This window comes from Lichenostomus cassidix, chromosome 4, assembly GCF_008360975.1.
Source record: "Lichenostomus cassidix isolate B80296 chromosome 4, HeHo_3.0, whole genome shotgun sequence".
NCBI classification, from domain to species: Eukaryota; Metazoa; Chordata; class Aves; order Passeriformes; family Meliphagidae; genus Lichenostomus; species Lichenostomus cassidix.
This window is the reverse complement of record NC_139484.1, coordinates 3,371,374-3,386,530: the sequence shown is the minus strand read 5'-3', so window position 1 is coordinate 3,386,530 and position 15,157 is coordinate 3,371,374. Positions and strand designations below refer to the sequence as shown.

The following is a 15,157-nucleotide window of genomic DNA, read 5'->3' as shown; positions in this document are numbered from 1 at the left end:
TGTAGCACAGGGCCAGCTGCTAGGGCTGCCTGGGATGCAGGGATTCACTAGCTGCTGAACCCGCTGGAGCGAGAGTGGCATCCTGGGATAGGCCATACCCTGCCTATAAGTGCTGAGGGCAGCTCCAGCAGGTGCTGTGATGCAGCCATACAGAAACCCCAGGGCTGACTCAGGCCTGCCTGCATCCAGTTTCTCTCCCCTCCATGGAAGATCACTCAGTGAGGCAGAGGAGTGGGGCAAGACATGATTCATATACACCAGGTATATGACTCAGATAACCATCTTTTATTTGGGTTTCTTTTTTTGTTTGTTCTCATTTTGTTTCTTTTTCTTTAAAAGTGGTGTGTTAACATCAGGTATTTTTCTACATTTTCAGACTCTGTACAGGTCTTAAAAGGAAATAAGCAATGCTTAATGTACAAAGGAAAACCAGAAAACTAGAAAAATCTGAATAAAATGGAGCAAGTTGCTGTCAGGGATACAGTACAAATTAGTAATTAGACGTCATCTGAAGTGCAATACCACTGCAGTAAGGATGAGTCAAGGAATGAAATAAAAATACTCTATTTTAAACAAACAGTATATATATATATTTATATATATATTTATATGTATATATTTTACAGATAGTAGACCCAGTGTTATCTGTAGAATTGTAAAAACATATTTACAAATGACTTTTTTTTTTAACATTACATATACATCAGCACCATAGTAAGAAAGAAAAACAAAAAAACCGAACCAACCCCAAATCTAATAAAATCTACTCTCTAGTACTTGATCCCAGTATGGGGTATTTGGAGGAAGCTCTACAAAGACAACAGAGACTCGTCATCACCACCATTTATCAACAAAGCTTGTATCTCCCTGATGCACATGGACTTGCATTGGCTGCTGAGTGGTGGATGTGTGTTTCTAAGCCCCTCCTTCTCAGCTGTGTGTTGGCAAGTGAGCCTCACCCAAGGCACGGCTGCTGTGCTGCCCCCAGTGCTGTTCCCTGCCCAGCAGGGTGGTTGCCTCCTCACCTTGTCACAGCCCTGTCACGCAGGTGTGTGACCCATGCTCATGCTGACACACGCAGAGCCACAGCACCCTGGTCCCTTCAGGGTGCTGCTTCTCCCACTGTTTGCATTCCCCTTCCATTCTGACCAAGAGATGCCGACCCACAGGATGAACCAAAAACTTTGGCTGATGCTTCCTTTCACTGAATTAGGGCCCAACCTGGCTCCTGCTGAAGCAGCAGGCAGGCAAGCCATGCTTATCCTCAGAAGGAGCTGGAATTGGCCCTCATGCTGTACTTTAAAAAGGCGTCAGCTAAAAGAGATGCAACTAAAGCCATTTTCAAAAATGTAGCAGTCAAGGCAGGCTGAATTGATGGCTCACCTTGAGCACATTAAAAATGCAGCTTGTCCTGCTGCATCACAGCATTTAGAACAGGTAACTCCCCCCACTAGGCAAGCCCTGCAAGGGAAACTGCTCAAAAAGGAACCTCAGTGGGGCACTGAGATGATTCCAGGCTCATTTTCTCCCCCTTTAATGTGATGCACGTCTGTGCTCCACAGTGAAAGGCAGGATGTGACACTGCCTTTGTGCCAAGGCCCTCAGCCTCCGTGGAATTCAGGGGCTCAGCACTTGGCATCACTGGGCCCAGGGAGAGCTGCGCAGAAGGAGGAGATCAGGAGCTGGGGAATTGGGACTGGCACTTGTACACTTCTGCTGCAGAGCACAACTCACAGCTCACAGAGGCCAGTGCTAGGCCAGAGGGTGCTAAAGCTCTGGACTGTGGGTCATGTTAACATTTTTTATGCACAACTATATAACGTGATAAGCAGCTCTCAGCTGAAAACACTGAAGAGGTGATAGGTTCCAGTAAACAGCTTCCAACTGCAGCTTGGAAACCCTGCTGTACACACTCAGAATGGCTGGTGACTCAGTATTGTGTGAGATCTATCACAACTTCATCACAGGGCTGCTCGGCACTGGTCCACACAGTGGAGATAGACCTTATTTGAGCGGACCCCATGTTTGTAATATCAATTATTTTACCCACTCATGAATGGTCTTTACAGTAGTCCTTGACTGACTGCTGTTCTTCAAACACTGCAGTGAATTTTATTCCAGCAAACCAGAGAGATTAGACCAAACATCTGTTTAAAACTGAACATATCACATCGAGAGCCCAGACACCCTGGAGTAACAATACCTGCCAAACCCTACTTTTCAGGAGGGGAGGAGAAAGTGTTACTGTGTGCCAAACCCCCACTCTAAGTTTTCTTCATGCCTGTTTTCTCCTCGCCTGCCTGACCCTTTGTGGCTCACCTGAAAAAACTGCAGCCAGCTCAGCTTGCTTTACACTGAAGGAACAGGAGGGGAAGGGAGTGAACTGAACGCATCCTGAGGAGGAAGGAAAGGGAGTGACCTGCTGAGGACATCTGCTGATCTCTCTTGGTACCACTCAGCCCTTCAACACCCCAGACAGGAGGGAGACGCCAAGTGCTCTGACTTGGGATGCACTATTTCAAGTCACAAGAGGACTGAGCAGTTCATTAAGCTAACCCACCACTAGGCTGTCTCCAGCAGCAGTCACATAATCAAACTGCCCTCACAACACTGCCAAACTTATGTTCTCCTACACTTGTACTGGGGTTTATCACTCTGCAGTGAAAACGGTAACCTCCCTGTCATTTTTTAGGTTTGTCATGTGAGTGCTGCGTGTTCCCTCAGGACAGCCCAGAGCCAGCCCCACGGGCCTGGCCATGGCTCTCCCAGACCTGCTTGCCCCCAGTGTTAAGCCTGTTTCTGACCAGGGCCTGTGCAATTGCCTCTGGACATCTGCAGGCTTTGCTCCCAGCTCTTCCATCTGCTTCCCTGGAAGCTGCAATGTGCACAGTCATATGATATGGGAGATACAGAGACCACCCCACTTGTTTTAAGTGGGGACAGCACAAATTTTCCCAGCCAGAGGCATTAGCTGGCTTTTCCAGTTTCCCCATTCTGCCTCACATACACACAGAGTGGGTGCTGCCACACAGTAAAGATTGCTTGGTGGAAGTTTTGGGATGCTGATGTTTTCATCATCCCCTGAATCTTCCAAAGTTGGCTATGGATCAGCTCAGTTTGCACAACTGAAAACAAAAGAAAACAAAATAACCCCAAACCAAACCAATTCAAACAAAAAACAACAATCCAGGGATGGGGAGAACATCCAGCTCTCTCTTTGCTTTTTCAAACATGACAACCAAAGCTCCAGACTGTACAAGCCCGTTCACTGGGGGTTTCCAAACAACTCATCAAGTTCTTGAATCCACTCATCTCCTGGTCCACTCTTAATAATGGAGTCCACGAGGTCCGCACCCTCTGCTAAACTGGAGAATGACCCCCCTGCTCCTTCATTACTGTAGTTGTAAGACACGTCCTGAGTGGGATTCCTCTCGTAGGCTGGGCCTTGGCTGCTCTGAGCAAAGTTACCACCTGGCATTTGCTGTGTTGAGGGCTGACTGAAGCCTGACATGGCAGGGACCCCTTGGCTTATTGCTGGCATCACCATCGGCCTGGCCTGGCTGGCTGCCTGTTGCCCAGGCAGCGGTTGCAGCAACTGTCTCCCCAGGCCTGGGTTCAGGGCTCTCACTGTCCCACTCGTGTCCACAACTGTCTGATTGAGCCCCTGTGGGAAGTGCTGCTTGGATAGCCGAGGCTGCCCAGATGGCATTGCATACACAGTGCCGTTGTTGAAGGGCCCCATTTCACCACTAGTCCTTCCAGGTATGCCTTGCGAACCTCGCTGCTGCCAGTTCTGTATTCCTTGAGGTACAGTCCCCATCAGGTTTTGAAGCCGTGGTGCTTGTGGCCTCGGCAAGACCTGGCCCACAGGTCCTTTCAACTGCTGCTGATGCTGGGGAACAGCAGAGTTTACCAGCATGTTCTGACCAAAACTGCCAACCATTCCCACTGCTTGTCCAGAGGCAGGCTGCCTTGTTCCCTGGCCTGCACTGTGGGCCATGTTCATGCCGCTTTGGTTTGGGTGCTGCAACATTTGGCTCATCCCTGTGCTCATACTGTACATTCCTGGCTGGCTGGAAGAGGCATTGCTGTAAGGAGCCATGCTGATATCCGACTGGCCCACAGTGGTGGGCAGCGTGCTCGGGCTCTGGGAGGGACCCATGGCCATCATGCTTGCATTCTGGGCCATCATTCGGGATGTTCTCACGCTCTGGAGTGCTGCTTGGTTTCTCACAGCTGCTATATCCTGGGGTGAACCTGCATCAAAAAGGAAGGAAGGTAAGAAAAAGCCCACAATCCTGTAAATCTTAATTATCACATCTTTGCATAAGAGAGAATCTGTAGGATCCTTTTCAGTACCACATATCTTCTTCAGCTACACCTAATTCAGCTTCTAGCAAGCAAGTGGGAAAACTTCCACTGGTCATCTTCAATGGCAGCAAAGCAGCTGAACTTCAGTTAACCATTTGAAGCTCTCTTTTAAATTTCTCCATTGTCTTTCAAAAGTAAGCCTTGAAAATGGAAATGTCAGGCTCAGAAGGCAAATCAATTTTTTAATAGCTCAGAAGGCATAAATGAATGGATTTTCTATAGCATCACCACTGATTAATTCTATGGAAAGAAGAAAAATTAGGGTTTTCTGGACATTTAAAGCAGGGAGAGTGTATTATTGAATCAATACTATAAGCACATTTTACTTCACCTAAGGCCAGTGATGGGAAACCAGAAAATCCTAGTCTTGTTAAATTCCACACTGTGGCAGGTAACTTAAGCATGCTTGTGTCTTCCTTTCAGGGGTAGCTGGGAGCTATTGATTTCTGGGAAGCCAATATGCTTCTGTATTTACTATCTTTATGTAAAGACAATTACCTGGAACTCAGGTTATGCCATGGATTCATTGTGGATTTGAGTCACAACCATCCCTAACTAAATACAACACTTGGCAGATGAAGCTCGGAGTGTATGAGGCACACAATTGCTCCAGACTCAAATGTTATTAAATGCAAGGTGTAAATATAAAATCATTGCTTAAGAATTCAGAACTGTACAAGAGAATCTGAATGTTCTTAAATCAGCCCCTATTTGCTGTCCTTCAGTGGCAGACAACATCCCTGAACATCAGTGGGGAGTGGAGAACACTGGTCCCTGTTATTGATGTTGGCTTGGTTTCCGTGAGAAATGGGTCTGGATAAAGAAAGAGTCATTTCTATACATGTTATTCTATTACATAATGCAGAGGATGGCTACAACTCTATTTGCTGCAGCACCACAAGCTTCTGGTGGGTGCTTTTAGCTCCAGCACACAGATAAATGAAACATTTTGTAGCATGAAGAGAGACCATCTGGATCTCACTGGAACAGGCCACATGTAGTGGCAGCTTTTACTTTATTCATGCTATCAAACTGCTTTCTTAATGATTGTCACTGGTGTCCCCTTGATTTTTCTTAATTTAGATCATCTCCTTCCATGATTAGAAAGAGTCTTTTTACGACGACTCCAGCAAGTGCTTAAGATACAGATAATGTTAAAAACGTAATGCAACTTTAGCTATTTTTTAATTGAAAATGGCAGTTGAAAAGCTCCAAAGGAGTCACTAACAGCAGGAGGTTGACATACTACTTTTGTTAACTACTCTGCTTGGCATAAGAGACAGGAGATCAGACAATGAGTAGTTAAAAGAGAGATGCAACAGATTTTAAGATTTTGGGCCACCTTCTGGTCTCATTTACACTTAACCTACTGCATTGGATTACATTCATGTGACTAAAAGGGAAAAATGGTGAACAATTTAAATTAGTTCATTTATGAAAATGAATTCCTTGCTCTCTCAGATTAGTCTAAACTCTCTTTACTGTTTCTTTTAAATAATACATACAAAGGCAATGTTTCAAAGAAGCATGAATGCAGAGAGATTGTATGTGTGGATCTCAGTGCATGCCATGCACACACACTTCTTCATTTTGGAAATTAATTATTGGGGGAAAAGAGTAATTTCATACAGAACTTATGGAGTCAAAGATAAAAATGAGGAGGTGATCGGAAGAAGACACCCTGATATATGCCAGCAGATGTGGCTGCCTGTTCATGTCCTGGGAACCAGAACAGCAATGTGAACTGTCCAGAATTGCCTCCCTTGTTTTCTTTTGCAGCTACCTGACACTGTCATGAATATAGAGCACAAGTGTATGTTCATTTCATGTCTGTATAGAAATCACGGTTAGTGAAGACATTCAGCTGATGCTTTACACCTAAAAAGCTCAGAATTAACTTATTTTCCTAAGCCAAAATGAGTGCACTTACATTCTTCAGTAACCTAAGAGCACATAAAGAAAATACTTGTGCTTTTTCTGAGACCACAAAAAAATCTCTCTTTGCATCTCAGATATTTCACTGTGTTTCCCACACCAGACATTTATCAGTCACTTCCAGATAAGGATGACCTCTCTGAAATTCTCTGCTCATCAAATTAGATAAAGTGGGGAATGAAGCAGTGGCAAACTCAAGATACAGTCAGAAATGCTATCAAGAAAAAAAAAGCACCATAAGAGTAGAGGTAAAACAAATGTCAAATAAAAAAAAAGACAGTTTTCATTGAAGGGAGCAGAAAGGAAAATGTAAACAACTGAATATGCAAACTTGGGCATTCCCCTTTAGTAAAATATGTGGTACATGCAACAGCCTGTGTTCCTCTTCTGGCACACTGCTTAAATCCTGGTCTTCACAAACTGCACAAGCTTTCACACACCTGCTACCTTGAGGGGCATTGACTCCAAAACAGGAAAAATAATTTGACTTTTACCTTGGAATTGATTGACCTGTTGCACTGGATACGGGCTTCGCTGTTGATGCAGATGCTGACGAGGCAAATGTAACTGCTGCTGCAACTGCTGAAAATGAAGGAGGGAAAGAAAGTAGAAGAGATGATTAATTAGTTAATGGACTGGTGGCAAAACTGCAGAACTGCAGTGGCTCTTAGCACTTGGGCTACTCAGCACTAAGACTCTTTTTGGCTCAAAAAGGAACAAGCACCGAGGCCAGCATCATCCCTCCTTATGTACAGCCATATCCTTCTGACGTCTACAGCATGAGCTTAACTGTCTTCAGGCAGAAAGGATGTGAACTAAGTTTGCTCACCTAGTCTAAGGGCAACTGTAGCCACACACACACACACACACTTTCCTTCCCTCCGTTCTGTCAAGGTCCAGAGGTTTGTTTTCCTGGTGCAAGACTTTGCTCCATATCTCTACTCAAAACATTCAGCTCCAAGGATTACTGCATCCTGACCCAAGCACTGCAGCCTAGGAACATTCCCGAGCCAAAACAGAAATGGATACTAAGGCATATTTCCTCCTGTCTTCAGGAGGCTTCAATGAACAATATTTGGGAAGTGGCAACTGCAAAATGCATTGCTCCCTTGATCCAGACCACATTGCTCCTCTGTGGTTGTTTTCCATGAATACTTGTGAATATTTTAAAACAGAATCAAGGGCTGATTATAAAAACAGAGCTTTCAGATGCTAAGGTGTACTCAACTGAGCACTTACTGAAAAGACATGTCTTGGAGAATCATCTGCAGCTGTACAAATATTGTGTCCAAAACCAAGGATGTGTAACAAAGGTACAAGAATGGCAGAGATGGAAAACAAGGAAGTACTAATACCTGCATTCACAAGTATGTGTTACAAACTATCAAAAAAAAAAAAAGGGAACCTTGTTAGGCACAAACTACCCCAAAGATAGGAGCCTGAGGACTGTGACTTTGCCAATTATAATCTCTGCCAGCACAGTTGACAGCCTCAGTCTGGTGGCTTTTTGACATTTTTTGGCTTGCCTTCAGCAGCCAAGTCACTGACTGGCTCTTGGCTTTAAGCATGTGAATTGGTCCAATCCACAGGATGCATTACTGTGTCCTCACTCTTGCGCACTTGTTCACACTTGAACAAATTCAGGCATCTTTATCCGAAATATTTCTAGAAGCACCCTTCCTGTTCGCTGGGAGTATATTTTTCTCTTTCTCAGGAGTAACAAGAGAAGGGAGGGAGGCAATCTGTATTTCTGTGGTTACACAGCATGCATGTATTCGAACACAAATTGAAGCAGACAGTCTTAAGCTGTTTTTCCTTAGCAAGAGAGGAAGAAGCCAAGCTTAAAGCAACTGCTGACCTACCAGAGTATTATCTAAGTAATGTTATGGGACTGCAGATTTAAACTTGGGTATGATCTTGCAGGAACTCAATGGTGTGACTTTCCACTGGCTTTTTTCTGGGCTGCTTTAAAACTACAGGTGAATTAAGCACACACCACCATTCAGACTGGGTAGTTTAACATCCATATTGCAAAGCCCAGGAGCTCAGGAGGCCAGGTGATAGCTCCAGTGCATCTCTTCCACATTGCCACTGCCAGATGTGGTGTCTTGGGCATGTTCTTTTATCCCATACTACATTTGTGGTGGGTTTTAAATTTTGTTTTCTCGGTTTTTTGGTTTGTGTTTTTTGTTTCTTTGTTTTCTCTTTTTGTTTTGTGTCTGGGATGATCCCCTGGCTCCAGGAATATAGTGATAGGTGGGAGCCAGCCCGGGATTTCCTGTGAGAGCTGGGGCAGGAGAAAGGGCAACTCAGCCCTTTCCTGCCAAGCGGGCTATTGGGCTAGCCCGGCAGCATGGTCTCTCTAGCAGAGACACTGTTGCATCGTGCGTTTTGCCTGTTTCTTTTTCTTTTCCTTCGGCACTTGGGCTTACTGGCTCGTTTCTCTGCTGTTTGGGAGCTCAGAGCCAGCGTGTGCCACACCAGGAAGCAGGACCGGAGTAGCCCTGTCCCCTGCCGGGAGCCATCCCGTCCTGTCCCATCTCAGCACAGCCTGCCCCAGGCCCAGCCACCGCCTGAGCTGCCCAGGGCAGTGATCCCTGCTCAGCCCCGCTGTGTTCTCTGCTACTGCTCCGGGTTTGTGCTACACGCCAACCCAACACCCCGTGCCTGCCGGGGCACCCTGCGGCTCCTGCTACAGCTGTGGAGCTCCTGCCGCCTCTTGGCTGCTACCGCGGGTGAGCCCTGCCGTTCCAGCCGCTGCTCCCAGTCCCTGCCGCAGCCCATCCCGCCATCCAGCCGCTGCTCCCAGTCCCTGCCGCAGCCCATCCCGCCATCCAGCCGCTGCTCCCAGTCCCTGCCGCAGCCCATCCCGCCATCCAGCCGCTGCTCCCAGTCCCTGCCGCAGCCCATCCCGCCATCCAGCCGCTGCTCCCAGTCCCTGCCCCAGCCCATCCCGCCATCCAGCCGCTGCTCCCAGTCCCTGCCCCAGCCCATCCCGCCATCCAGCCCGGCCGCCATTACCACTGAGGGAGACTCAGCTGCCCTCGCGCCACAGCGCCCCCTGCAGCCGCGGGGGAATCATGGCTCCTGCCCTGCCGGCCTGAGCCAACAGCGCCCCTGCCGGCTGTGAGCGGAACTGCACCGCAGGGCAGGGTGTGTGAGAGCCCAGAGACGGTCAGTGCTGGGCTGCTGGGTTGGGCTGCTTGTTGTTTGTTTGATGTTGTTTGTTTGCCTTCTTACAAATACTAGTCAAGAATTGTTAATCTTTTCACATTGCTTTGCCTGAAACCCCCCTAATTTCAAAGTTATAATAATTTGGGGGAAGGGCATCATATTCTCCATTCCAAGGGAGGTTCCCACCTTGCTTGGCAGACACCTGTTTTTCAAACCAAGACAGGCGGTTTTACTGTTCTCCCACTTCAGTCTCTGGTTTTCCTCTTGCTGCTGTCTTTCCCTTGTATGACCTAATTGCTCCTATTGGCACTCAAAAAACCAAATTAAGGAATTGTTTTGGGTAAATACTAACTTTTTTCTCTGCTAAGGCTTCTTTTAACCCACATCCATTCTTTGTCCCAGATCCCTGTGCAGCTGTGCACAGATTTTGCCAGTACAAGACCATACTCAGAGCTAGGGGAGAGGACCTGTGACTGAAACTGCAGCTGAGTCTGCTTCTGCTGGAGTAAATGCACCATTAGGTGCCATGTAAAGAGCTAACTTTTCCAGTGCCTAAAATCCCACGTGACTGTCAAGCCCACCACTGGGAACATGGGTAATATTTACCAAGCTAATTGTAGGACTGACAAATTGCCTCTTCTTTGACAACCATTGCTTAAATACCCCAACAAGAGCCACAAAAAAAATTCCCAAATCTAGAAGGGAGGGCTGGTGCTACACCATCTGTAGTGCTCATGCTCATCCCAACATGTGTTGGAGACAGATGGATACTGTACCTGCTCTGCTAGGATCTGCTGCTGTTGCTGCTGCCTCTGCTCTCGGAGAAACTGCTGTTTCTGCTGTTCCATCACATGGAGCTGCGCTCTCTGCTCGATCAGCATCTGCTTCATGATGGCCGCTTGGGGCTGGCTGCCAAGGAAGGGCCCCCCAGAGCTGGTGCCTGTCACCACGCTGCTGGAGCCCACCGGGACAGACGGCTGCATGGGCCCTGTGGGCCGCGACAATCCCACCTGGTGCTCCTGTGCCAAGAGAAAGGGAAGGCCTCATCAGTGGGGTGCTCCACAGGCAAGGGAACACAGCTCACCAAGCTGAAGAGGCACTGAGTCTGTGGGTGAAGCCTGGAGCCTGGAGAAAGGGAGTCCTTGGAAAGATGCTTCCCACAAGGGAGCAGGTTCCTCTTTTCTCCTGAAAATCAAAGCCCTTCAAGTAAAGCTGAAGCACTTTGTAACTCATTAATAAGGAAATAATGAAGTTGTGTGCCAAGGTTTTTTCATGCTTCAGAGTCACGTTTTCCTAAACTTTTCTCCCTTCTCAAGGAGACAAGTATATTTTCTCTCCCTTTCCATTTGCCTCTCTTTATAACAGCAATTTAACACAGCCCTCTGGATTGAGGAGCCAAGGCCTTAGGTGCAGACAATGAATAGTAGGAGCTGGCAGCATTAATGCTCCTTCTCCAGAACCTCAGGATTTAAATTTGATGTGTTTATTCAAGATTTCAATCCTGCAGCACTGGACCAGTGTGTGTGGCTGGAAAGATGCAGGGAAAGCGCCTTCCCTGCACACACCTCACTCTCTCTTAGTGTTCTAAATCCAATTTGCTGCCTTTTAGTGCTGGGAAAAGCTCCGACGGAAGGCAGGGGGGGAAACCTCAACCCGCGTCCCGGCGGAGGGACGGGATGAGGGTCGGGATGAGGGTCGGGATGAGCCGAGCCCGCCAGGCGCCACCGCCGCCGGCAGGGGGCGCTGCCCGCCCGCGGCCCTACCCGAGCGGGGCCGAGCGGGGCCGAGCCGAGCGGGGCCGAGCGGGGTCGGCGTTTTCCAGGGAGCTCCGGGGAGCATTCCCGGCCGTCGGCTGTGTTCTCCCAAGCCGCTCCCGCCCACCCTGAGGCTGTCCCGCTGCCAGGGCAAACGGGGCTCATGACACCGCCAGCGCTCCCCACCCGGCACCAGGCCGTCCCTAATGCCGTGTTTAAAAACCGGCGTGCCCCGTCTCTGTCTCGGGTGTTAAGAGCCCGTAGAACCTCTTTAATTGATGAATAGAGATGACAGGTACTCATTCAAAATCACCAACTTGATGGAAAGGACCTGAATCACTTTAGCATCCCTTGTGCAAAGCCTACCAGGGTGAGATTCAGTTTCACCTGCCTCACTGGGGGTTTGAATTATGTCAGTCACTGTGTGATCCGAAACCTACAGAAAGGTGATATTGCAGTACCCACCCCAACCCAGTCAGGGCAAGGGTTAAGTTCAGCTCTGAAGTGTAGCTTGGGAAATGTAGATCAGCCTTTCTGTGTGAAGGTCAGCTTTTCAAGGACCCTTCTGAGGAAATAACAAAAATGATTTGTCCACATCTCTACTTGGCACAAATACTCCCTGAAGGGCTCTCTGCTGAAAGGCAGCTCTCCCGTATTTAGGTTCTTTCCCCTTTTAACATCAACCCCAGTTTGAAAGTTCCCTCCCTGTTTCTCTTTCCACTTCTCTCCCAGTCCCATCGCACACCGCACTTTGCACTTTACAACCTGGTCAAGCATGGTCCCTGCAGCATCCTGAGGGCTGCAGCAGTGGCAGGGTGTCCCCCAGGCTGGGGTCAGAGAATTGCTAAGGATCCCCCAGCTGCTCCAGCACTGAGCCCTTCACGCACCCCTGTCGCTGAGCCCCTGCTTTCTCTGCTTTGGGGACACACACATTCACTGGCTGTCTCCAGCAGAGCTGATGGCAAAGGCTTTTTCCTACCACCCCCTGGCCCTCCCCCGGCTTTTGATGAAGTCATCAAGCTACCGATTGCATAACTGATGCACAGGACTATCCTGTGTTATACTGGGAGATGGGCCAACTGCTTCCATTTATAGACAAAAGCAATGCCATGCTGCCAAATAATGGAGCCTTTGCTGCAGCCACTACAAGGCAAAGGAAAAGGAGGGGGAAAAACCCAGGAGCCGAAGGGCATGCCGTGAAGTGACATCCCTTGGAGCTTCCTCTGTGAGCTTCAGTGCACAGCTGCCTTTGGGGCTGCAGCCCAAGTCCTCATTGAATTGCCTTAAAAAAAATCTTCCTACAGAACTCCTGACCTGGCTCTTAATGCACACATGCGTATGGCTGAGGGACAAACTCACCCCACGCAGAAAGCACTCCATTCTCTGCTGGATTATGTTATAAATTAATTTCAGAGTTTAAAAGGAAGAAAGCTTTAAGAAGAGCCCCACCAGCTGACATGAGCCTGGTGCACTGTGCAGCAGCTGAAGGAAATACAAAGATTAGTACAAAGGTGTTACTTCCAGTGTTGTGTGTTTAGTCATTTCGAGGTACATCATGAAAACTTCCTGTTTCTGGTTTAAACAGGTTTAAAGCCAGGCCTTCTTCATCTAGACCACCCTCCTGCCCAGAACATTTCTTCTTTCCTTTTTTTTTTTTTTTTTTTTTTGGACAAAAGTTCTTCCCCAGTGATGATGAAAGGCCCTGCTGAGGTCACTGGGAGCAGCCTTGGGTTGTTTGTTCAGAAAATAAGAGCACAGACCAGGCAAAAGGTCTCTGCAGGCAGGGAAATGCTCCCTAGCACCTTGGAGCAGAGCTCTTTCCTCAGAGCTTTATCTCTGTAGCCCAGCACTGTTATCCTCAGAGGGGAGTGTGTGGAGATGACACCTGGCAATGGGCTGTGTGGCAGGGAGCTGGGGATGAAGGAAGCAACACTGAGCTCTACAGGGCTGCCTCTTACAAGCCATGGCAGCTCCAGACCCAGGTGCAGTCTCCTCGCGGGAACCAAACACCAAATCAAGCAACTCAGGCTAAACACAGCACTTCCAAGCTCACAGGGCTTCAAAACCAAACTAATCCAAGCTTCACTGACAACCATCTTTGCTCTTGCCCTGCCTGCCAGCTCCCTCATCCTCCTACTGCACCCTGAGCCTTCCTGCCCCTAGACTTCCTGTTCCTCCTCCTCCTCTTCATTGCCTGCTATCCCTTTCTCCTTCCTACACCCTCTGACCAGCCTCTGCATTTTCCTTTCTCCACCACCTGGCACTACTGCCTCTTGCTTCACTCTCCATACACTCCCATCAGCATCCAGCCTGTGGCTGCAAATCACCTTTGCAGCTGCTCATGCTGGTCCCCAGTGGCTCATGCTCCCAGCTTGGCTCACCCTGTAACTTCCAGGGATCTGCAGCAGCCCAGCGACAGCCCAGCTCCTTCCCCCAGAGCCCTGTGCTCCTGTGTGCATGTAAGCACATGTGTATGGGGCTGCTCTGTGGGCAGGTAGTCCCTGAAGAGAGTGACAAGATGTCATGGAAGGAGAAACACAGGTTGTGTTCTCAGGCTGTGACATCTGGGAAAATGGTACAGTGTGATTTCTGATTTTTCACTCTGGCTCTTTTTAACACCACCCAAAGCCACTGTATGCTACTCTCAGGCTACAAACAGCTCTCTCCTGCTAACTGTAGCTCGAGCAGAGGCAAAGGCATTTCAGTTGGGAACAGTGGTGCTGCAGCTCCACTGCAGGGTCCTCACTGAGGGACAGGTGAAGCCAAGAGCTGCTTACATAAAGGGAGGATGGTGCCAAGGCCCCTCAGCTGTGCCACAGACCGAGTTCAAACACATGCTGGCCCTGGCTCAGCCTCCTGGGAGCTCTCCTGCCCCTGCAGCCTCAGCTGCCCACTTTTAAGGCAGCCCAGGGACAGAATCAAGAGCTTGGCCCCGGGAGCAAAACCAGGTATTGAAGGAGCAAAAGAGCTGCCATTCACAGAGCCAAAAAAATGCTACTGTTTCCAAATGGTCAGCATAACACACCTGGGCAGGTTTGTAACACTGCAGGGCACCCAGTAAGATGAATTTGTGCTGGGATCTGGCTGCTCACTTAATATCTCCACGGGAGTTGCCCCCTGTGGATAATCCAATCCTTAGTTAAGTAACAGGAGGATAAATCCTGTGTCCTCCCAGTGTATTTCCAGGGCACTACTGGAGTGATGGGAAACTCCATAGGAGCTCAGAGTAAAGTGTGTGATATGCAGAGTTACGCACAGTAAACATAAGTGACTTTAAAAAGATAACAAAGGGGAGCGGAAACAAGATTTTCCTCTTTGTCTCAAATCTTATGTGCCTCTTCCTTATCATGCAGCAATTTATTCCTTCTGCATGTCATTCAATCCCCCAACTGCAGCTAAAAGCAATCACACAATTTTCTTTCAGAACAAGCAGAGCGACTACCAGCTGAAGCCCCAAGAACCGGGCAGGGGCAGCCAAGCCTGCCCATTATCCCTCTGTGCATAGCCTGATTTCAGAGCCTCGGATGTGGAGGAGCTAGTGCTGCTCCTGCTGAAGGCCAGGGGGGCAAAGTGGCACCTCAGGGGAAAGGGGGTTGTTCCAGGCAACTACTGGTAGAAATCAAGAGAGAATGGGTATTCCACGTCCTGGAACACAGCGTTATCCAAAAAGGCAAAACATAGAGTGGAAAGCAGGGTGTGAATGTGTGAAAAAGGACAAACAGACATAATTTCCTGTGCCATTCTGTGCCATGTGAGCAAATGGAATCCTTGAATATACAAAGCAAATAGAAGCCAGGAGGTGACTTATTCCACGTACTGCATCAGAAGAATGACACTAGAAAAATGTATACAATCAGACATCTGCATTTTAGAGTCAGAGCAGAAAAGGAAGACACAAAAATGATTTGCGGCAGAAAGTGCCT

The 15,157-nt window shown here is 48.3% G+C and overlaps 1 protein-coding gene across 2 annotated transcripts in view; it reads right to left on the bottom strand.

Annotated features, from left to right (window-relative positions):
• Positions 1-264: 264 nt before the first annotated feature.
• MAML3 (mastermind like transcriptional coactivator 3) overlaps positions 265-15,157 on the bottom strand; it is a 242,736-nt gene continuing 227,843 nt past the window's right edge. The window contains exons 3-5 of one of the 2 annotated variants that reach the window (XM_085057634.1): positions 10,257-10,499; positions 6,801-6,888; positions 265-4,257 (exon numbers count right to left, since the gene is read on the bottom strand). In XM_085057634.1, coding sequence (XP_084913760.1) covers positions 3,266-4,257; positions 6,801-6,888; positions 10,257-10,499 — 1,323 coding nt within the window. In that variant the 3' untranslated portion in view covers positions 265-3,265. The remainder of the gene's footprint in view (positions 4,258-6,800; positions 6,889-10,256; positions 10,500-15,157) is intronic. The other variant, XM_085057635.1, reaches the window with a different exon arrangement.